Source organism: Ostrinia nubilalis, chromosome 9 (genome assembly GCF_963855985.1).
Source record: "Ostrinia nubilalis chromosome 9, ilOstNubi1.1, whole genome shotgun sequence".
NCBI lineage: Eukaryota > Metazoa > Arthropoda > Insecta > Lepidoptera > Crambidae > Ostrinia > Ostrinia nubilalis.
The window spans coordinates 8,358,255-8,382,801 of NC_087096.1; the positions used below are offsets into that span (position 1 = coordinate 8,358,255).

The window sequence follows — 24,547 nt, forward strand, 5'->3', positions numbered from 1 at the left end:
CCAAAAGCATATTATGTTAACATCAATAAAACACAAATTAAATTACTAAATATGTTTAATTTAAAAAAAAAATATGAAAAACAAAACCTTGTAACACTTTGTTTTACATGAAGTGAAACAATGACGGAATAGTAGAGTATCTAATGTGCTACATGGTGCTACGGTAATTCATTCAGCAAGAATAAACGGTGAGATAACAACAATAACAATTAAAATGCGCATTGGATTACTTATGTTGCGGATTTTCATTCACATACCTTAGCAGTTAGCGTCTGTGCTTGTTCTATCGCATCACCGTGACTTAAGTAGGACACAGCTATTATGTGTTTAAGTTAATGCCTGACTCCATAGATACTCACTAGATTGTTGCTAAACAATACGCAGCGGAAGTAATAATTATAAGAATGATGCGGTCTTTCCCAGTGGAAGTTTCCTTTGAAGCATCTATGCTAATTTAGTCATTTCATGGTTTTAGATCTGTAAGATGAAAGATTATCTTGCAATACATTATGCTAAGATGGTTTAAACCTCAACGTGTCCATAAGGAGATAAAAATCAAAATAAAATTTTAAAAATCATATTAATTGGATATTTTAACATTTTAACAAAATTATAAAATGCAATAAATAAATTGATCGCTTACATAATTTATATTAAGATCAACATAGACTTATTAAATACAAATAATCTATCTACTATAACTAGGACATTTCACACAGCCATAAAATATACCTACTCTACTCGTAATTATTTTATATTTCTAAGTATGTTAGGCACATTGTTAATATTATCTACGTCAGGAGGTCAGCAACTGATGACTTGAACTTTTAAGCTGTTTATTTCACCATTATTATTTTGATAGTACAAAATGGCATTTTAATATCTTTTTAAAGCTAAACTCACTTGTGTAAGAGTTTGCTTGGGTTAAAAAATAATTTACCTACAGGTGTGCGATAAATAGGTAGAGTCAACTTTTCATAAATTATGATGTAAACGGTTGGTTACCTTATTTAATAATCAAAATATACTGACCAACAATGTAGTTAGAGCATATAGTATTTGGGCACAATATTGAAAGCGAAATAGCAAACTGGAACAGGTTTAATTTTGTAAAGAAACAGTTTTCTGCAATATAACTTGGCCGTCCGCTGCTAGTACCTATCTATTTGAATTTATATTGCTACCAAATGATAATGAAGTCAATCGACCTAGGCTTTCCACGATAAAAAAGTATTGACGTGTGTTTAATTATCGATTTATCTATTTACAAACTCTTTGGAATAACACTAGTGTCAGCGCCTGTAGCCGCCCGTCATGATGTTCCAGATGTGCCTGAAGAAGGAGGCGCCCTGTATCTGCCGGTCAGCTCGTGCGTTCAGTTTGAACATGTTCCACTCTTCCCGAAGCACTGGATCCCGAGGACCCCAGGTCTTCTTTGGTCGGAATGATTTCTTTGCGGTCTGCATCAAAAACATACAACATAGTTTTACACGAAAAACATATAGTTTGCTTACGAAAACCTAGTTTGTGCATATTTAACGAAATCGTCTGCATAACCTGCGGTTATTAGGTGTGTAGTTAATAATTTGTGTGTATTTTCATTTCTTACCTCCGTGCAATTTCCAGTCCTGTTTTTGTACATGGTGATAAACATGAAAATTGGCACGAAGGCAATACCCGCGAGGAGCATCAGGTACCCGGCCACTGAAATAAAGCATAAAGAATGGTTAAACACGAATCTATTATAAAAACTAGCTAACTATTGTTTAGGTAGGACATACGAGTAGTAATTCAACTAAGTCTAATACGTAAGGTTACCTGACGGTAGCTTTACCAGATGATAAATATTGTATTATTTTGTTGGAAGCTTTCATCTTATCTACAAAGTCACGTTTTGATGATAATATTCGGTGATATTATTGTCAGATAAGATAAGTTCACTATCACCAACACAATGTTAACACAGTGACGATCCGTTTGTAATCACAATATTGACCTTATAAAGCTCACGCTAGGAGCGCATGAAAACATTCCTCAAGAAAAAGACAATGTATTAACGACGCCAATCAGACCGTAACTTATTAAATACCTACACCTAATATCTGGTACAAAAAGTGATAAAGAAGTTAAAACTTTCCGGTCATAACCGGCTTTTCCAAAATAGTACCTATTTGAGCTAAAAAAAATCGTAATTCATAAAACCCACGGCTCTAGTCAATGAAATCGTTTTCAAAAAAGTTCGTTTCGTTCCAGAAATGACTTCCTTTAAACTCACAAAGCTACAAACTTAGTCTCTTAAATATAAAATACATATTAGTATGATTAATCAAATCCTCCATTTGGCTCTAACCAAATCCTCTATTAACCTTTGATAACTTAGAGCAGGTCGTGCGCCTGCAGCGAAGACTGAATAACCTGATGATGAAGCTAGTAAAGGATCTTAAAAGATTTAAGTCTACATACCATATCCGGCATCAGGGTAGATGTAGTATCCTCCGAACTCCAAAGCCTCGTAGGAGATCAGCGCGTACACGAAGACGACGATCATGAGCGCGGGCGTGATGAAGCCCCAGCAGCATCGCCAGTAGAACGACGTCTTGATGCCCAACATGAATTCAATGTCCAGGGTGATGTTTTCCAAACCTAAAAACATAGAAAAAACCACGATCAAGTCAAATCAAAATTCAAATCAAAGAAAGGCCTTACGAGACCCATACAGTAGTTTAACCAAATGGAAACCAATTTGGATATCACTGTGTAAACACGCAATATTGATGGCAATAGCCAATAGCTAGTTTAGTGTAATATCAAAACATTTACCGTAAATCCAGAAGATTCCAATAATCTCAACAATAGCACTGAACAGCGCCAAGAACGTTCCACCGTAGTAGTCCACAAGTTCCAAGATGAATTGTCCTCCCTGAAACATGAGTTTTGTTTGCTTTATGATATTTTTTAAGGCAAAACGGGTATTGCTTGTAAACAGACTATCCGTGCAAGTAATCCGTAATTATTTATGAATATCTATATTCATATAAAACAGTGGCCTTCATCATTGAGCCATTCAAAATTAATCTAACCAGTTACCTACTTGAACAAACATTCTAAACTTGTAAATAACTAAGAACCTTTTAATATTTTGCATAATTAATTATTTAACAAGGTGACAACACAGTCTCCTCTTCCTCGACTACTTCATCAAAACCGCATCAGAGGTCTAGCATCTATTATTCAATTCATCCACTTAAAGTTACTTCAACTCATCCTATGTGCCTATAGATGATTAATTTCGTTGCTGGTCCAATGTCAGATTAACTTTCTCCCGAGACAAACTTGGCCTTAAGTTTTTATTGGCGGTCAAGCTGTACATCCTGACTAAACAGGACTAGGAGTGGGAACAAGGTGGGAATAGTCCGTACTCACTGGTGTGACATAAATCAAGCCGATCGCGAAGCCAGCTGTGCAGCAGATGGCTGACATGTAGACAGTGCGAATTCTGGGGAATGAATCCATGAGCACCGTATTGATGGTGGACAGCAGCGCGACCCCAGAGCCTACTCCAAGTACCGACATCATCAGGAAGAAGAGGACGGAGTAAAGCTGTAATAGAAAACATAGAAACTGTTACGTATAATGTTTAACTCATTCGTAGGCTCGTAGCCCAGTAGACACGACCTATCTAGTTATAAATAATTTATTTTTTAAATCTGAAAGTTATTAACTTTACTCACTAAAAAACTAAAGATAAACTGTAAACTTTAAGCAGTAGATTTAAAGCGCATCTTTTTCTACAATTGTAACCCGAATCTACAGGGTGGAATTTTGTAATGCCACCTGGAGGGAAAGTACCCTTAATACTGTAGATAGAAAATTTTACTCAAAGAAAACATTCCTTTATTTTTGAAAAGAAACAGAACATTTAAAGATTTTCGAAAATTTACCAGCATACCATAAAATTTTTTGTAAATAATTACAATAATTTAAGATTTCATGGTTTTCCTTTCATTTGATTTATCAAGTTTGTTTGAGAGATTTTATCCTTATACTTAACCTTAACGATCGATGCAATAAAAATGTATTTTTATTTATTTACACCCTGTAGGGTGTAATTTTTAACAGATTTTAGTTGGTTCGATTCCCGGGTGTGGCAAGCATATTTTTGGAAATCTTTGAATGTTATGTTCTATTTCCTTTCAAAAATAAAGGAATGTTTTCTTTGAGTAAAATTTTCTATGTACAGTATTAAGAGTAGGCAAGTGACCCGGTTGTGGCCACCGACCCCTTTGTGGCCATTTAGAACTTCAAATCGTTATAACTAAGGCAAAGACAAATATATTACTCTATGGTTTACGGGAATAAAAATATCTAATATTAGCAACACTGATAGCGTTAACAGCTTTGATGTGTCAAGCTTCACTTCAATCCAACAAGTCATTATTTTTTGAGAAGCGTTAATTGTTTTAAGTCTTAGCAAAAAGGCTAAGGCGAGCGGGTGAGTAAACAATCATTATTTTTTAAATCCTTCTTATGTTTTTAATTGTTTATGTTAATCCTTAATAAAGAATACACTGTCTAAGTGTTACTAATGATATTTTATCGCTATTTGTTTATTAAGTGGGTTTATGAGAGGTGGCCATTAATGGAGCCAGAATAATTGAATTTTCCCATCTTTGGCCACATGACTGGCCAAAAGTGGTGCACGTAGAACCCCACTTTTGGCCATTTAGTTTTTATCGTGATTTTTCAACTTGGCTATTTTGATATAAGTAATCTATTCATTTTCAGAGTTACGATTATAATGCCTCCATCGAAACCAAATACTAAAAAAATCGGTGTTATGAAAAGAAAATTGTTCCAGTACTCACCGCATAAACCTATACTATAGGTTAATATTGATCTCCTTAATTGTAATTTCATACTAGCGGCCGCCCGCGACTTCGTACGCGTGGATCCCGTTTTACCCCCTTCATCTATCTTACGCGGTTTAGATTTTTTCATACAAATGTTTTTTCCCGCTAACTCCCGTTCCAGTGGGAATTTTGCAATATCCTGTTGTAACTAAGCTTTAAGTTTACTTTAAGTTTATTTCAAGCGTCTAACTTAAGCGGTTTAGATTTTTCATACAGAAGGATTTTCCCGCGAATTCCCGTTTCCGTGGGAATTTCGGGAATTCCTTGTTGTAACTAAGCTTTAAGTTTACTAAGGTACCTACATACCAAATTTCAAGCGTCTAACTTAAGCGGTTTAGATTTTTCGTACAAAAGGATTTTCTCGCTAATTCCTGTGCCCGTGGGAATTTCTAAGTATACTATAACCTGCCCAGGAGTATGAATAATGATTGTACCAAGTTTCGTTAAAATCCGTCGAGTAGTTTTTGTTTCTATAAGGAACATACAAACGGACAGACAGACAGACAGACAAAAATTTTACTGATTGCCTTTTTGGCATCAGTATCGATCACTAATTACCCCCTAATAGTTATTTTGAAAATATATTTCATGTACAGAATTGACCTCTTTACAGATTTATTATATGTATAGATTTGTCGTCAATATTATGTTAGCTATTTTTCTCTAAATAAAGACTGATGGTCGTAAAATATGCTATTTTCGAATAAACTTTTTATTACTTTGAATTATCTGCTTTTTATTTTTGATGAATTTTGATGGCCAGAACTGGCACATGACTGTGGCCAGAAATGGGGTAAAGCTGGCCAAAAATGGCACAAATTCCCATTTATTTTTCTTTTCTACAGGATTATTTTTCCATTGAATCATTATGAAAAAAAATGTATCCTTAGGCTAGATCTAAATATATTTAATCACTTTTTACAAGAAATAAGTCCGTGATAGGGCACTTCTTCGAAATCGCATTCTTCGGCTGATTCATATGGACAAATTTCAAATTCAATTTTAGGTTTGTAACATAGACTCATATGAAAATAGGTACACCCAATAACATATATTTTGATTAGGGACTCGTTTTTGTAAAGTAGTTTTCAAGATATCGACGTTCAAATATTTTGTGCCCATATGAATCAGAATTTGTTACATATTAATCAAAAATGGAAATAAAATTTATGATATTCATGTACAATTGGCTCTAAATTAAGAAAATAATCATATTATAACAAAAACAATGATCTGTTGTTATGAAAAAATGCAACGATTCCAAAATAATTCGTGAAAAAACATTTTTTTGAAACTTTATTATACATCCATAATATTTTGTCATCATCATAATCATTTCAACTGAACATAAGCCTCTCCCAATGATTTACATAATGACGTTCTACACTGAGCTTTCCGGCACGTAGCTTCCACTCCAGAAACGTGGTATCCCATCAGCCATCATTTCTGTATACTATGTGTCCTGCCCATTATCACTTCAGTTTGCTAAAACATCGGACTATGCCACCATGCGACTTTAGATCGTTTACGGATCTCCTCATTTCAGATTCCATTGACAAAAAAAAAAACAAGCATAGTCCTCTCCATAGTACACTATGCAACTTCGTGGTTCGTAAGCCTACGGTGAGAGGCCGCTTTTCAATACAATTTGTCATCATTGATAAACACACACTGGATGTAGACTTTCATCTTATGGCACTAAGATATTTTAGATGACTCTACCGAGCTGTATCACTTATCCAAGCTATTGTTGTTAAGACGTCCACCTACAAGGTGAAGAAGGTGAGATGAGCTTATAGAGGTTGTGGCAATGGCAATCAGTTAATCTCGAAATCATTGGAGGCCTATGCTCAGCAGTTTAGTATTATGTGCTATGGACGCCATAAGTGTAGCTGAAATAATAATAAAAATAAATAAATCGTTGGGCAATTTCATACAGCGCTATTTAGCTACAAAATAAGCAACAAATATGCTTGTGTTATGGTTACTAGCTTAACGGATATACTACTTATTTACTGTTTAAACACAAATGATAATGTTTTTTTTATTCATAACAAGACCGTAATCGCACCTGGTCTTAAGTGATATGCAGTCTGGGATGTCATTCTTAGTTAAAAAACCCTTTTTTGGTGCTTGAAAGACCAAAAACTAATTTATTTTATGATTCATATAGGGCCCTGACCATATGAATCACGCACAGATAAATCAGTTTTTTGCCTAAAATCGAGCAAAACTCGTCATACATACAGACTACAGTGTTGTCATTTTTCTACATGAATCTATAACCCAAAAGCATCACAAGAAAGACAGATTAGATTTTTAATGCAATAATGTAATTTTATAAAGTAGGCATTGTAATCAGCATGCCACCTGAACCAAGCACAGATGAATCAAGTATTTGCCTTCGTCACACCGGGTTCTAAGCCAACCAGCTCCACGTCTGCCTTCTAGATCATCCGTTGCAAGATGGGCTTGCCTCCACGCCAGAAACCAGACTCTCATGATTAAAACCTGACCAGTTATGGTCAAGAACAGCTCACGCCATATGAATCAGTATTTTATGCCGGACACTGCTTATTTATTTTTTTGCGAACAAACTAACTTAATTAAAATTATGACACATTTTTTTTGTAGAAGGACAACTCATTAGCTTTCGAAATAATTTTAATTTATATCGTCAGTTGCAGGTTCACTTGGGGTAATTGACAAAATACGGTTTTTGAGTTAAATATACAGTTTTTCTTAGTTTTTTCTGCTCTTTCGAATGGTATACGTAAAAAAATTCTAGCTTTAAAAAAACACGGACATTTTCAGGTGTGAACTTTTCAGATTTCCTTCACAATTTTGGTGTAACTGACATTGTAATAATTTTACCAGGTTGAATTGGTGTATCTGTAATAATGTAAAAATTTTGCTACAAAACTTTGCAATAACACTGATTTGCTAAGGTTTATAATATGAAATAAAATAGGAATTTAGAAAGTTTTAGGCATATTACATTATTATTATACCAGCAGTATCAGTTAAAGAAGTCAAAGTTAGCTCAACAAAAAAAAATTGAAATTGAGCAAACTATCCAGCCAACTAGGCGTCACTGCGCGTTGCTAACATTAACCTGTTGTTATTTGTTACTTTTACTGTTGTAGTACTCATGACCTTAATTCAACATTGCTATAAAGAGGTAGGAAATTAAATACATTTTTGTTTTCAGTTTAAGTTGCCCCGTAGAGCTAAATACGGTATTGGTAAGTCAAAGCTTAAAAAAATATTCAAATTGCTTAGTTTCAAAGTAATACTTTAGTTATTTCAATATTTCTGTCTTAAAAAAATTAAATACATATATTTTCTTGATTTTTGTGGCTTTTTTAACATTTTTTAATGAATAAAATAAAAGTTACTTCTAATAAAATTTTAAAAAAAATAAGGAAAACGACAAAATGTTATTTTTTTCATGAATTCTCTTATTTTTTAATACTTTTACATACATTATACAGCAACTAAGTAAACAAAACCCAGCAAAATCAGCAAATACATCAAATTATTTTAACTTTGGGCAGTACTTACGCCAATTTGACCTATGTTTTTTCCAAAAGTTTGGTGTAAAATTAGTGTAACTGTCAAAAGTACAAAAATACATTGGTGTAACTGTAATTTATTTCCTTAACTAAGACATATTAGATAATTCTTTTTATTTAATCTAAAACCGCGTAGAATTCTAAGCATTTCTGTAAAAACAGATCCAAAAAAGGTTAAATAGAAAAAAAGTTATGTCCGATTTAAGACGAAAAAAAACTTTAAACGGCTCTACTGAAAAACTGTATTTTGTCAGTTACCCCAAGTGAACCTGCAACTGACGATATTGATATATCAAAAGGAAAATGCTACATCAACCATTTTGTTCCGGAAAATGGCTAACGGACACACCATATGAATCAGAGAATCACACTTCAAATATTTTTATTTTGTATAAAGACAGCAATTATGTAAAAAATGTAATTTGCGCCAGATAGGGCTATAGCTAAGCTATACGAAAAAAAATATTGCATGCCATTTTGTTAGTTGGTTACAGAAATATACCCAAAGATATCGAAAATTTTGCCTCCGAAGAAATACCCGATAACAAAAACTGTAAAATGATATAGCCTCAAAGTCTACAAAATTCTTAAAATGGCGAAAACCGGGTCACCGGGTCACTTTCCCTCCAGGTGGCATTTCAAAATTCCATCCTGTATACGGTTTAACAACCCTCCCCGAGACACGGATTTTTTTTTCCAAATAATGAGTTTTCTCTCACCACTGCATCATCAAATAGGAAGGCTTTAAATGTTTGTGCTTACATTGCAATTTTTGTTTATCTAAACAACTGTCTTATCTTTTATTTAACTACATAGTTTACCTGAGGCATGAAAGTCTTGGCAATTGCATCAGGGTATGAGACGAAAGCAAGTCCTGTTCCAGCGGAGCCGACGACGTCAGCCACATCTTGGTTGAGCTCGTACGCCAGGTTGCCAAGGATGCCGAAAATGGTGATGCCTGACAACAGACTCGTGAAGGTGTCTAACGTGGTCACAATCATGGCGTCTCTGAAAAACGGAAAATTTAAGTTGTGACTTCTCTGCTCAGCAATTAAGATGTACTTAGAATACTTTCTCTGCTAATATTTTTTGCTAATCGTAATCAAAGAGACCTATACGAGTTTAAACGAGTACATCTGTACTAGGATAATATTGATAACAACAGCATTAAGAACACTTCTCGAAACATTGATGATGGATGTTGGTTGTCTCACATGCAATGAAAATCTTTGTCAGCTGTTAAATTGTTGGGACCAATATGGAAAGTGAGAAGAAAATAAAAATTGAAGATGGAACGTATATTTCCCTCAACACATTACTATCTAATAGATGCAGTTTCAAAACATTAAACGGAAACGTCCGGTTTTTCCCACCAAAACTCACTGCCACTTTCGTGGTATTTTTTATCATTATGTTATACCTACCATCCATTAATCTATAAAAAATATTTGTTAATGCCGGCATCCAGTTCCGTGATAACGTTTTATCGCCTACCTGTATACGTTTTGCCTGAACCCGTTGTACGATGAGAACATCACAAGGGCTCCGGTGCACACTGATAAGGAGAAGAATAGCTGAGTGACTGCAGCGTACCATACCTGAAATTATAATAAATTGGTTAATTTTTTTTTTAATTTATATGTTTCTCATAATATAAATAAACATGATACCAACATGGTTGTAGTCAAAATAGAAACATAATACAGGTAGGTACTTACATCGAGTTCGAGAATTTTTTCCCACTGAGGAGTGAGGAAGAATAGGATACCGTTACCAGCACCGTTCAGGATCGATGTACTGTAATATAAAAGAAATAATGTGATAAATATAGATAATAACTGCTTAATTTAATAAAGTAATCCATGTACGTACTCGTACATACCTAATAAGTAAAATGATCATCACTACGTATGGGAAGAGAGCTAGGAAATAGGCAGCTTTTCCTGAACTTTTCACTCCTCGTGCCACAATAACGAAAATAATCACCCAGGACGCTAGCAGGCACAGAGTCAGGTCCCAGAGAGGCAAACCTGCGAAACATTTATTTATAAACTATACATATTTAGACTTTACCGTTAAAATAAATTAAAATTGTCATCAAAAACCAGCCAGTCTCTTCTATGAGTACTTTTGAGCGTAGGCTCTTATTATTAAGCAATATTCGAATAATTATTTTAATCGAAAAACTTACCAAGACCTCCTTCTATGCCTTCTCTTTGTCTTAGTACAGTCTTTCTGTGAAAGAATTATTGTGTAAGTTATTAAGAAAAGTGTGACTGAAAATGGCATTTTGGATTACATAAATGAATGAACCTCTTTACTATGGGTAGGTAATTCTGAATATTATATCGGTAAAGAAAAAATAAAACACTAACCAGTTGTCCGTATTAACCAAGCGTATTAAATTATATCAGATCTTGGCGTAGATAGCGTAGTTTACTGATTAATACAGTTATTTGTTTACAGTGTGAAGTGATGATTTCTAATCTGTACATGAAACTCTATTTTTTAATTCTGAAAGATATTGTGTTACTCATCAGTGCATTACACTCCTTGGTATTTAATTGTTTAAACAAGTAGATAAACCTTACACTGGGCTGCTGATTGTCCATAGATACTTTACTTACTTATGTAGATAATGTAATGTAAAAATACCAAAATATTAGAAAATTCAAAGTTTATGGTAAGCAATTTCTGACAAAATAGTTTTGAAAAGACAATTACCTAATTCGTAATTTGCATTTGATTAAAAATTGAGGTGAATTCCAAAACATATTTCAATTAATTGTACTTTAATTGTACTCGGAATATCCAAGTGATATCTACTTGCGTGATCACTGATCAGTGTCTACTAAATAGTATCTTATATCATGAACATAATCTTGATATCTTGATAAAAGTTAAGGACGATTTATGCGATGTCATGATAAAAACGGGAAATGTTTTGGGCGTTCAGGTTCAGCAGCAGGAGATAAAAGAAGTTTTTCGCACCAGAAGCAAGTCAGATAAGCCAGGCACAGTGGTGGTGGATTTTGTTAGTGCTGTAAAGAGAGACAAAATTATAAAAAAAACTCGCGAATATAATCGCAAAAACAGCTCAAACAAATTCAATACTAAACTTCTCTCATTTGATGGACCTGAGAAACCGATTTTCATTTCTGAAAGCCTGTCGCCGAGAGGACATCAGCTGTTTCGTCTGGCTCGTGACTTTGCTGCTGAAAATTCTTATAAATTTTGCTGGATATCATACGGGAAAATTTACCTCCGACGGGATTCGAATGAACGGTTTATACTTGTGGACTCCGAGGATGCTCTTTCTAAATTACGTCTAGAAAAGTGACTAGTTGCCTCACCTCAACCGCTACTTTCATACCAACCTATCTTATATTTGGAAACATTTATTGTTTTTGATTCAAGTATTTTTTTAAGTACACGCATGAAAACACTAATCCCACACATAAAAACCAACACTTTACACATCCAAACACAAATTTACCACATTATTACACACTTAGTAAATAACAAGATACTATTTTTACACACCAAAACACTTATTTACACAAACACTAATGAGCTATATTTAAAAAATTTAATAACAAATAACCTTGTAACTTTGGACATATTTTTGCACACACTCTGGTCTATAACTTATTCAAAATCAAATCATGCTTTTATACCAGTTGCATTCAATTTGATCTTAGGTATAGCCTTGGTTTTTTGCGGATCGATAAAAATATTTATAATATGCTGGGTCATCTTGCATCTCAGTTTCCACCACATTTCTTCTTTGATTTTAATGTATGTGATGAAAGTTCTATTAATCGTAACAGGCCTTGAACAAATGACGAACAATATATCTGAGGATATTGATAACACTGCACAACAAAATTGCAACTTTTGGCTGATGATTGACTTTCATTACATGATGTTAACTAATTTGACGTCGCTGATTCTGAATCTGCCGTCCATTTTTTCGTAGCAGCTCTTGTTTACGTGTTATAGCTTTCACTCAAAAATTGCTAAATTTCAGTCTTAATTCGCCGACAGTTCAAAAAATACTATGTTTTCTTTGTATGATTTAATATGGTAGCATTAAGAAGTGTTTGTGTGATTGATCTAAATCAATTTTGTTTCATTTGCGGAGAGGATGTATTTAAATAATCCGTTTAAATGTGACAAAGTTCGTAAAATTGGCTTACATAAATTAGTTTGGGGACCCAGTGGAAATGAAAGATAAGCCTTGAATTCCGCAAAAGGCGTGGAAAAGATGCGTTGAGTTTTTACGTTTATAAACAAATAAGAATATGTGTAGATTTAGGTACGAAACCGCTATGATCTGAAAGGAGGGTACCATCGCGATGACTGTTATTTTTATTTTTGAACAAAAATGGTATTAACCAAAAAATATTGAACTAAATGGTAATTCCTTGCATACGTTTGGCATGTAGATGTCTTTTCAACCCTAAGAAGTCACCTGAACCTCATGTTGATACTTCACATGAGGATATTGAGGCGAAAACTGTAAGTGTGGTAGAGACTTTGAATGTGACCCGAAATTTTCAAAACCATGTAGCCAAGATGGTATAAACGATCGTTTTAGAGATTTAGGATCTTCAAGTCTTCCGAAAAGACATAGAATGAGTTATTTTGGCATTTTAATTTTTTTTTTGGAAAATCCGAAAAAATCTTACTATTCTTACACATCGAACAACGTATGAGTCACTTACAAACATGTTTTTTTGGTTGGATGTAATATAAACATCGAATTACACTCTCTTCGCAATCACCTGAACAATTTTATAACAACTCTTAAGGATCTAGGTGAAGAACATGGCGAGCAAATCCACCAGGGCCTTCGTACGATAGAGGGACGCTATCAGGGCCACTGGAATGCACACATGATGGCTGACTGCTGTTGAATCATTCAGAAGAGCTGTCTGCCTTCAGCATCAGCAAGGAAGTCAAATAAAAGAAAGTTTTTTCAACTTAACAACTTCATAAAATAGGATCATCTCTAAAAAAAGAGTGTTTTTTTACAAAAAGACCCAAGTGTCATATTTTTTTAACCAGAGCTGATACAGATATTTCAATCACAGATTTGAAATCGTCATTAAAAATTGGACTAATATCATGTAACATAACCCAATCATCAGAAATGCTGTTGTGCAGTGTAATATTACTGTGGCGACAGCTCATCTTTGTGACACTGACTCATGCAGTAAAATAATTAAGGCAAGAGGTAATCATTCTTTAAACATTATCACTCAAAATATTCGTAGTATTTACAGGAATTTCAATGACTTTTGTGCTCACCTTGCCAGGCTTGATTTTGAAAATGATGTCATTGTTTTGACGGAATGCTGGCTTAGTGAACACAAATTGCCACCGACTCTTGATAACTATAAATGTTACTATTCTAAAAAATATTTGAACCAAAATGATGGAATTGTTATATACATAAAGGAAGATCTCAGATGTACTGTTGAAGAACCAGACCCGATTGGTGCTAACTTCATGGTGCTAAATATTGTCCCAGATATTGTCATAGTTTGTACTTATAGGTCACCATCTATATATAACACTGATGGTTTTCTTCAATCGCTAGAAAACATAATTATGCCAATACGTGCAGATAATATTGTCTTGATAGGCGATGTTAACATTGATATAAAGATAGGTAGCAGCGATAGAAATAGCTCCTCATATCTTAATCTTTCCGCTGAGCTTGGTCTACTTCCGGGACATTCCTTTCCAACAAGATTAAATAACTGCCTAGATCACATATTGATAAAATCCCGTATGTCAGCAACAGTAATTGTAATTAATTCCACAATAACTGATCACGCCTCAATTATACTCAATTTAGATAGGGAAAAATCTAAAATGTCTTGTAATCCTTACTCCATTAAAAGTAACCTCGTGGATGCCTTAGATCATCTCAAACAGGTGGATTTCTCATTTGTAACATCATTCTCAAGTGTTGAAGAGATTGCACAATCATTTGTCGATAAGCTTTCTTTTGCTGTAACTAGTAATACGAGGGAAATTAGAATCCCTAGAAGAAAAAGAACTATAAAGCCCTGGATCACCCCGGGTTTGCTTAGATGCATCAAACATCGTGATAAACTACATGAAAGGGCCAGGGCCCATCCTAGTAGCACCGAAGCGGAAACCTGCTATAAGCGATACAGAAATTTCTGTAACTCGCTCATTAAGAAAGTCAAAACCCAATACGATAGATCTTTGATCTATACCGCTAAGAATAATAAACAAACCTGGTCTGCTATCAAATCAATTATTGACGCACCTAACAAAAAATCAAATCCTGACGAACTTTTACGCCTGTCAGATGACCCCGATAAATCTGTTAGTTGTGTCAATGGTTTCTTTGCAAGCATTGGTAAGGATTTGGCTGATAAAATTGCACGCCCGATGGATACTGGAGATTTAACTTCTTTTAGAGCTTCATTTTTGGCCAATTCTATGGGAATGTTACCACCTGATGAAGCTGAAACTGAATCAATCATTTTAAATCTAAAGACTGACTGTGCGGTGGGGTATGATTCAATTCCTAATAAATTCTTAAAAATGGCAAAGGATATTATTGTTCCACCACTTACTATTGTTCTGAGATTGTGCTTTGATCATGGTGTCTTCCCCAGAGCCTTTAAGAAAGCGCTTATTACACCAGTCCACAAGGGTGGGAGTCGAGACAGTGTTACGAATTATAGGCCAATATCAGTACTTACCTCATTGTCAAAAATTCTTGAAACTATGTTAAATAGGAGACTAATGTCGTTTTTGGAAAATAACAGAATTTTATCAGATTGTCAATTTGGATTCAGGCCTAAAAAAAGTACGGAAGATGCTGTGCGTACACTTGTAGATTTTGTTTCTCATAATTTGGATTGCAAACGTAAGTGTATTGGTATATTCCTGGACCTCGCCAAGGCTTTCGACACTGTTTCGATTCCTGGGCTTGTGGACAAGCTAGAGCGGATTGGAATAAGAGGTAACGCGCTTTCTATTTACTCTAGTTTCCTTCGTGACCGTGTCCAGCAGGTCAAGATAGGAAGATATATCAGCAGGGAAGAATATGTGTCCTATGGAGTCCCGCAAGGTAGTATCCTGGGTCCGAGTCTATTCTTGATATACATCAATGATCTATGCCAAATGTCGCTTGATTCTGGCAAAGTCATCACATACGCTGATGACACGGCACTTGTGTTTCATGGATTGACTTGGGACGAGGTGCGGGGTAGGGCTGAGGTTGGGTTGCGCAAGGTGATTGAATGGCTTAATCGAAACTTGCTAACACTAAATTTTTCCAAAACTACTTTCTTACAATTTTCAGCCTCTAAGGTGCAATCTAGTGATTTAGTCATCAAAGCTCATTCTTGTGACGTTAAATTTGAGAATTCGTGCACATGCCTTTCTATTGTAAAATCCTCTTCCATTAAATACCTCGGTGTTTTACTAGATTACCGACTTAACTGGCAACAACATATTGAGCTACTTACATCACGTACTCGAAAACTCATTTGGGTTTTCAAGAGGCTAAGGTATGCGGCCAATTTAGACCTTTTGCGAAAAGTGTACTTTGCATTAGCACAATCAGTTCTTGGCTATTGTATTGTCGTTTGGGGAGGCGCCTGCAAATCTCACATGATCCAAATTGAAAGAGCACAGAGATCCTTGCTAAAAACAATGACTTTTAGCCCCTTCAGATTTTCGACTGTTGCCTTGTATCAAAAGTGTTCTGTCCTAACTGTAAGGCAACTATTCTTTTTGCGGACTATTACCAGACAACATCAATTCACTCCATACATCGCTGAGAGAACTAGTGGGAGGCGTGTAATCAAGAATGTAATTGAAGTGCCCAAGTGTCGAACTGCATTGGCCAGTCGACAAAGTTACTTTCTATCCATTTATTTATACAGTGTGTCCGGGCATGTAGTGATCAAACTTTAAGGGCGTAATCTATGGACAATTTTATCGATGAAAATACTTCAAATTTGGGGCCTGACCCATTACTCGAAAAATTACATCGATTTAAGTTTTTAATTTTTAGTTTACACCTCTTCTTTAAAAAACAAGTGAAAGCGTGGGTAGCTTAACATTCATAGGCAAATATTTTATATCATGCGATAGCCAATAAAATTATCTATTAGTAGAAGAAGAAAGCAGACACAAGTTTCATACATTTTATGGGAGTAAGAATGGATTTAATTAGAAAAATACATTACTTTTTGCACTTCTTTTTCAGTTATTTGTCAACACAAGAAAAACCAGGTCGTTAAGGTATGATTTATTTACATTGTATTTTTAGTATTTGAGCTATTCTACAAAACGAATGTAAATTTATTAGTCTACGTCTATTAGTTTCGACGTAATTGTTGAACAAAGCTACCCCTTCCAAGCGGTTTCCATAGCGCACGCGACATGCGAAAATGCACTGCCTGAAAGAATCACACAACCTACTCCGATTACTATGGAAACCGCTGGGAAGGGGTATCTTTGTTCAACAATTACGTCGAAACTAATAGACGTAGACTAATAAATTTACATTCATTTTGTAGAATAGCTCAAATACTAAAAATACAATGCAAATAAATCATACCTTAACGACCTGGTTTTTCTTGTGTTGGAAAATAACTGAAAAAGAAGTGAAAAAAGTAATGTATTTTTCTAATTAAATCCATTCTTACTCCCATAAAATGTATGAAACTTGTGTCTGCTTTCTTCTTCTACTAATAGATAATTTTATTGGCTATAGCATAATATAAAATATTTGCCTATTAATGTTAAGCTACCCACGCTTTCACTTGTTTTTTAAAGAAGAGGTGTAAACTAAAAATTAAAAACTTAAATCGATGTAATTTTTCGAGAAATGGGTCAGGCCCCAAATTTGAAGTATTTTCATCGATAAAATTGTCCATAGATTACGCCCTTAAAGTTTGATCACTACATGCCCGGACACACTGTATAATCAAGCCAACAAACTTCTGAACTTTTATCCTGGTACTGTATATGAATGCAAAATTAAAGTAACAAACTGGCTGCTTACGCTTGACTACCAGAAGACTGAGGAACTTTTAAAAGTACGTTTTTAGCTCACACAGAAATAATTTGCTCTTACACACACATACACCACACACACACACACACACACCACACACACACGCACACACACACCGATACACCTCAAACTCATACACCTCACAATGTACTATTTTATCAGTTTTTTTGTTTGTGAACATTGTTTAAGATTCAATCTTTATTAACACTTTTAATTTTTCTTTGTTTATGATCTGTGGAAGAGGGCGCTGATCTTCTGAGATACAGGTATTCTATATACCTAGTTCGGAAATCAGAGTTCTTTTAAAGTCTCTGTATTATGTTACAATTAATAAAGAAATTTATTTATTATTATTATTATTATAACAATATTCATAGAAAATCAACTGTACCTATCAAATTTGTCAAATCGCTTTAGTTTTTTAAAACAAAACAAACTTACAAAAAGAACAACTCAGCACTGCTAGTAGATTCGTTCGTGATGGTGATGTTGTGGCCTGGGGCAGAGGGCACGCAGTTCTCCCATTCGGGCTCGCACAGAGCCCACGGGAGGGTCGGCTGGAAGCTCATCGCGAAGTAATACAGGCACAGTGCGATGATGGACACGTAGTACGAGAGGATGTAGCCACATGTTAGAGCTTGAGCGTAGCCAGTCCCTGAAAGATTTTTTGAACACATTAATTTACGTACTACATAAAAATGTTTTAGTTATCTATAATTGCCCACAAAAATAATGCTCGTGTGCAATTTATTCAGCTTCGTCTAACAGTGGGAACAGGTTCAAATATGCTTGGCAAGATTTTCCCGAAAGCCTTGCTTGAAAACTTTGTGATAAAAAGAAAAAAATAAACAAATGAATTCCAGACGGAAACCAGAATCATTAAATTGACAAGTAGGTAAATTATATTTTTTGTGGAGCTGTTCCTGATTTTGAAAAAGCTTTACCTACATGGATCGGTAACGTGAAGCTAAGCGTGTAGGTATTAGGGTACATTTTTCAATTACCTTTCATAGCTGGCGCCAGTGCCCACACTTTGACAGAATTTCTGGTACTGAACTGGCCAATCACACATTCGAGGTAGTACATAGGCTTGCCAATCAGGAACAGTACAATGATGTAGGGCACGAGGAAAGCTCCGCCGCCATTCTGATAGGCCACAAAGGGGAACCGCCACACGTTGCCAAGTCCGACGGATGTAGCGATGCATGACATGAGGAACTCTATCTGATTCCCCCATACAGCACGCTCGGGCTGGTCTCCTTCCGGATCACCCTGAAAAGTTTCTAAGTTTTTAGCTATCTCCGCCACAAAAAACATGGAGTGAAAACCTACTGTAAGTGCAACAGAAGATGAAGCATCTTAAATAGGTAACTGTTATTCAGGTGTTAGGTATTTTGCATTTTGATGCGGTTGATACGGTTGCTAACATCAGCGAAGTATTATAGAACTTCTACTAGACTATGTAGACCTATATGTAAAGGCTGTGGTAAATGCTGTTAATTTATGTAAGGCAACTACTGAAAACAATGTAAGTACCAAATAAAATCAAGCAAGTATCTAGACTCCAGTCAATAAAGAGTTAGAGGGAAATGAGTGGAACGAATTTTCTGATTTCGTGACTTTGTTTAGACTAGTTTGAAGGTGAACATACTCAAAGTATTTTTTCTTTAAAATGTTCAAGGCGGCTTTGTATAGATTTATGTGGGTATCTAAGGTATCTACATATAATTTACTACGCTGATACGACACAGCATAATAAATAGATAAATTAATTTCAACGTTTAATTCAAGACGTATCCAATTCCAGTGCTATCAGTCGAAATAACGATAAAGGGTTCAACTTTATCTTTATGGTTATTGGCACCAGGTATGTTGCGTACTATCAATATCCTGGCAAAATTATTATTTTCCTTGTCAACGCATAGTATGTTAACTAGATCGCGAAGTGTAAAACTCAACTATTAAGAACTAGCGGCCGCCCGCGACTTCGTACGCGTGGATCCCGTTTTACCCCCTTCATCTATCTTACGCGGTTTAGATTTTTTCATGCAAATGTTTTTTCCCGCTAACTCCCGTTCCCGTGGGAATTTTGCAATATCCTGTTGTAACTAAGCTTTAAGTTTACTAAGGTACCTGCATGCCAAATTTCTAGCGTCTAACTTAAGCGATTTAGATTTTTCATACAAAAGGATTTTCCCGCTAATTCCCGTTCCCGTGGGAATTTCGGGAATTACTTGTTGTAACTAAGCTTTAAGTTTACTAAGGTACCTACATGCCAAAATTCATGCGTCTAACTTAAGCGGTTTAGATATTTCATACAAAAGGATTTTCCCGCTAATACCTGTTCCCGTGGGAATTCCTAAGTATACTATAACCTGCCCAGGAGTATGAAGAATAATTGTACCAAGTTTCGTTAAAATCCGTCGAGTAGTTTTTGTTCCTATAAGGAACATACAGACGGACAGACAGACAGACAAAAATTTTACTGATTGCATTTTTTGGCATCAGTATCGATCACTAATCACCCCCTGATAGTTATTTTGAAAATATATTTCATGTACAGAATTGACCTCTCTACAGATTTATTATTTAAAAGTATCCATTAGTTCCATTCATAGGCCAGTAGAATTAAACACAAAAATTGATTAAATCGGAAATAATTCCTACAAAAGATTTTTTTGCTTTAATGGCTTCATTGGTTGCCCATTAAGACTCTCCTAAGTTTTCGACTTCGACGGAGTTGTGCTTAAGTGGTGGGGGCCCCCGAAAGGGGCGTTTTTTCGGTTTTCCGGTTATACCGCGTAAAGGGTATCACCCTATCGAAAAGTGGTCTTCATGACGGTTAAAGGGCACTTAATCCTGCATTGAATAAGACCAAATTCATATGTTTTGGACAAACCGTTCTCGCGCTAAAGTTCGGCAAAGTAGAAAATATACGTAATTACGTATAATTGATGACCCTCTCCACGTCCAATGGCTTGTTACCCACATGCTTCCAAGCCTTGTAAAGGGTCGCCTTAACCAGTGTAACCCTAACAAGCCTCACGAGTTTGATTCGCTTATCCTTGTTCGTCCCAGCCGTTCCTTAACTGCGGTTGCTGCACCTCTTCCTGGCACTCTCCTGAACGACTCTGTGTTACCTAATGTGGCTGCCCCTCTTCCTTGTACCCTCCTGTACGATTTCATTGCTTAGCCATATGCCTGGTCCAAGGTTCGACGCCACAAAATCAACTTCGTAGGAGTGAAAATAGTTTAAATACTATTTCCCGTGCTTGCAACATTTTTCTTTACTGCTTCGCCTCTATTAGTCGTAGAGTGATTGTATATATCCTATAGCCTTCCTCAATGTATGAGCTATTCAACACAAAAATAATGATTTCAATCAAACTAGTAATTCTTAAGATTAGCGCGTTCAAATAAACAAACAAAAAACTCTTCAGCGTTTTAATATGAACTTGTTGTTGTTGATTTTTGGCGTCGAACCTTAGACCAGGCATACGGCTAGGCAACGTAGTCATGCAGGAGGATACAAGGAAGAGGGGCAGCCACAGTAGGTAACACAGAGTCGTTCAGGTGAGTGCCAGGAAGAGGTGCAGCAACCGCAGTTAAGGAACGGCTGGGACGAACAAGGATAGGCGCATCAAGCTCGTAAGCCTTGATAGGGTTACACTGGTTGAGGTGACCCTTTTCAAGACTTGGAAGCCTGTGGGTAACAAACCATTGGACATGGAGAGGGTCATTAATTATACGTATATTTTCTACTTTGCCGAACTTTAGCGCGAAAGCGGTTTGTCCAAAACATATGAATTTGGTCTTATTCAATGCAGGATTAAGTGCCCTTCAACCGTCATGAAGACTACTTTTTGATAGGGTAAGTTCTTTACGCGGTATAACCGGAAAACCGAAAAAATGCCCCTTTCGGGGGCCCCCACCACTTAAGCACAACTCTGTCGAAGTCGAAAACTTAGGAGAGTCTTAATGGGCAACCAATGAAGCCATTAAAACAATAAAATCTTTTGTAGGAATTATTTCCGATTTAAAAGCTAATTCTACTGGACTATCAACTACTTATTAGAAAGTTGAAGACTCTATCAGATCCCGTGGACAAATCATAAATAAAGTTAATATACATTTATTTAACTTTATGGGACAAACTGTGTAAACGGGACTGTATTTACAAATACATACATATGATATATTTGTATGTATTACAAGAGAATTATAAATAAAAAAATTAAAAGTAGTCAAATCATCAAAGTCAAATAAGTACATACTTAGTTGAAAATGTTTTTACTCTTTGCCTGCTAAACAAACGTTTTTAACAAAGGTGAAATGTTTTACTGTACATAATGCATACATACATATTACTATTTATCTTTTAGTTTTGAAGAGGAAAATCCGGAAAACTACTGAAACAACACGTGCTTCTTCAGTGACTTTAAAGGAAATCTATAATGGCACAACATTATACTTATTCTTATTTGTAGCACATATGATATGTACCTGGAATGGAAAATGTTATGGTCCTCTGTTTAATGACTTTTAGATCTAAGTACCTAGTCATCGGGCAGGCACATCTGATCTATCTTTGACAGTATGAAACCGAATTAAAAGCAGAAACCGCGAGGAAAACTTGTCAAGGTAAAATCATCGTTTTTGATCTCCAAAAATTATCTTGTTTGCCTAATTGGCAAACAAAACTCTGCTTTAAAGCTTGTTGACCCTCAATATTCAATAAGTAGGTCAAAATAATGCGTGTAACCTTAGAAAAATATGCGACACGAAGCTAAGTTGCGGAAGTTATTTGAAGGTAGGTTCTTATTAAACTGTTGATTTGCTATTTTTATATTACCGTAGTATTCGAAAGTAAGTGTGAAACTTAGATGGAGTTTTTTATAAATAAACACTGTTTTTAGAACCTAGGCTAATATTAAAACCTATAGCTTCCTTTTCGCTGTCCATTGATATATTTTGTGCATTTTACCTTAACAACATCTTGACTGGACTTTTTGTCTTCTGAGGGTGCTTTCGTAGGTTGGTCTCCAACAAAACCTCCATTGGTTTGACTCTGAAAATACAAAGCATTGATACGTTAAATGAAAACCTCATATTAATAAAACAATATTCGACTTTCAGTAAAAGAAAACAAAAGCATCTACTCTCTACTACTACTCGTATAAATGTTACGATCAAAGTGATAAATGTGAAAATTATGAATAATCGCCGGTTATTATGAATAATTACCGCATGATTTGGTAAATGTGATTAATATGAGATCATTTATGTGTGTATAAAACTAAATAGGCGGCTTAGGGGTGGCCCAAGGGCCACCCCCGCCGCACCTTAACCTATTTTTCACTTTAAATCAAAACAATATGGTATGGGCTTTATTTATGGCAAAGTAATGTTAAGCAAGAAACAGTCGAAACTCATTATGCCAAATTATATTAATATAAATGATATCAAAACATTCAAAATGTGTGGCTGTACTCAAGCACTATACATGAGCCATTGTTCTTTTATGATATTTCATAGTATTAAGGTTACATTATTAAATAATCACTGATAATGTAATTCATTTATTACTTTTACCTCAACTGACGGTAATTATTCATAATAACCGGCGATTATTCATAATTTTCAATTTATCACATTTACCGTAACATAAATACAGAAGTTTACTCGTACTAGGTATATAATCAAACACAAAAATCAAGAAATAGTAAATTGATAAGCAAAAACATTCTAACGATTCCCTTAAAAAAAGCTTATTTAACCAATACTTTTAAATCTGTGAAAAGTCAGACTGTTTGTTATCCCTTTCCATCAGACGACAAGTGGATAAAAAAGTTTTGATTTTTGACAATTCAATGTAGAGTCGTTGTGTACCATGGTTGCTCATATCTACATATTTGGTTTGATCTATATCTTATAATATCTTAATTATAAGATGTTTTCAGACTCTTGATTGAATAAGATTAGAAACGCATGAAAGTCCATGATTTTCAAACATCAAAAGCATAGTTAAGATGGATGCGATATTTTACGGCGGTTGATATTTACTACATTAATAATTTAAGTATTGTCCTATCAAAATTTTACATGTTACATTATTTATAACTACACTAGCTGACCCAGCAAACGTAGGATTCTAATGGTGATAGAATTTTATAAATCGATACTGTAGTTATTTTATTTACAGTAATTTAGATAACCGTTACCACATTGAAAAAGAATTTGGGATCAGGCTTGATTTTTTCAGCTTATAGGTACCACTCACACATACCTACAATCTTAAACATACACTAGCTGTAACATAACTTGTATAACATACTAATTATTATGAAGCTTTCAGCCGATTAACTCCTACAAAATAGTTAAAAATATCGAGTTATAAATAATTATGCCTACCTATCTAAAATATTTCAATAACATTCACTTAACTTCAAATAAATAAACAGTTCACCATTCTAACTACCACAAGTCAACGACATCGTTATCGTACGCATCCGTTGTGCAAAAACATTTTAAGACCGCGAAGGGTAATTAATTAATAAATAAAAATCAACCATAATTTTTCTCTTTTTGTAAATCCAATAAGTGGTAGAGCTAATGAACACAGTAACACAAGATCATGTCATATAATCCTCTCACCATTTTGTATCACTTTGTCACTTCAGTCTTTTAACGAGGTCTCAAAACAATTGACTATCACTTAATTATGCATAACGATACCGCACTACCAAGGCTGGCTGGTCTTAAGCAAGACTAAGTCACGCTCAACAGGCGATTGAGAGCTCACGTAGTATCTGCACGGGTTTTATATAAAATACTATCGGCCGCAAGCCAACGTCCGTCTGCGGCTAAGGATTCTTTTCATATCTATCTATCCAACCATCGCCCGTGGCTTTGTCCACATTCCAAACGAGATAATTGAACAATTTGCCTGAGTCTCTACCGACTTGCTAAAGGTAAGCCTCTTA

The 24,547-nt window shown here is 35.1% G+C and overlaps 1 protein-coding gene across 1 annotated transcript; it reads right to left on the reverse strand.

The window, feature by feature from the left end:
• Nucleotides 1-37: 37 nt before the first annotated feature.
• On the reverse strand, nucleotides 38-24,397 carry LOC135074550 (sodium-dependent nutrient amino acid transporter 1-like). Its single transcript, XM_063968873.1, has 14 exons — nucleotides 24,219-24,397; nucleotides 22,549-22,632; nucleotides 18,569-18,836; nucleotides 18,006-18,219; nucleotides 10,677-10,720; nucleotides 10,368-10,515; nucleotides 10,204-10,282; nucleotides 9,980-10,083; nucleotides 9,307-9,493; nucleotides 3,424-3,600; nucleotides 2,821-2,920; nucleotides 2,464-2,643; nucleotides 1,610-1,704; nucleotides 38-1,460 (listed from the first exon to the last, which is right to left on the reverse strand). The coding sequence occupies exons 1-14, from the start codon at nucleotides 24,219-24,221 to the stop codon at nucleotides 1,293-1,295; spliced, it is 1,851 nt and encodes a 616-aa protein (XP_063824943.1). The 5' UTR covers nucleotides 24,222-24,397; the 3' UTR covers nucleotides 38-1,292.
• Nucleotides 24,398-24,547: the final 150 nt, after the last annotated feature.

Bases quoted from the DNA above. Each gene is read 5' to 3' on its own strand.
- LOC135074550 (XM_063968873.1), bottom strand. The intron at 10,084-10,203 runs GTAAGTACCTAC...TTATAATTTCAG, and splicing joins AAAAAATTCTCGAACTCGAT to GTATGGTACGCTGCAGTCAC. The intron at 2,921-3,423 runs GTGAGTACGGAC...CTCATGTTTCAG, and splicing joins GCTTGATTTATGTCACACCA to GGAGGACAATTCATCTTGGA.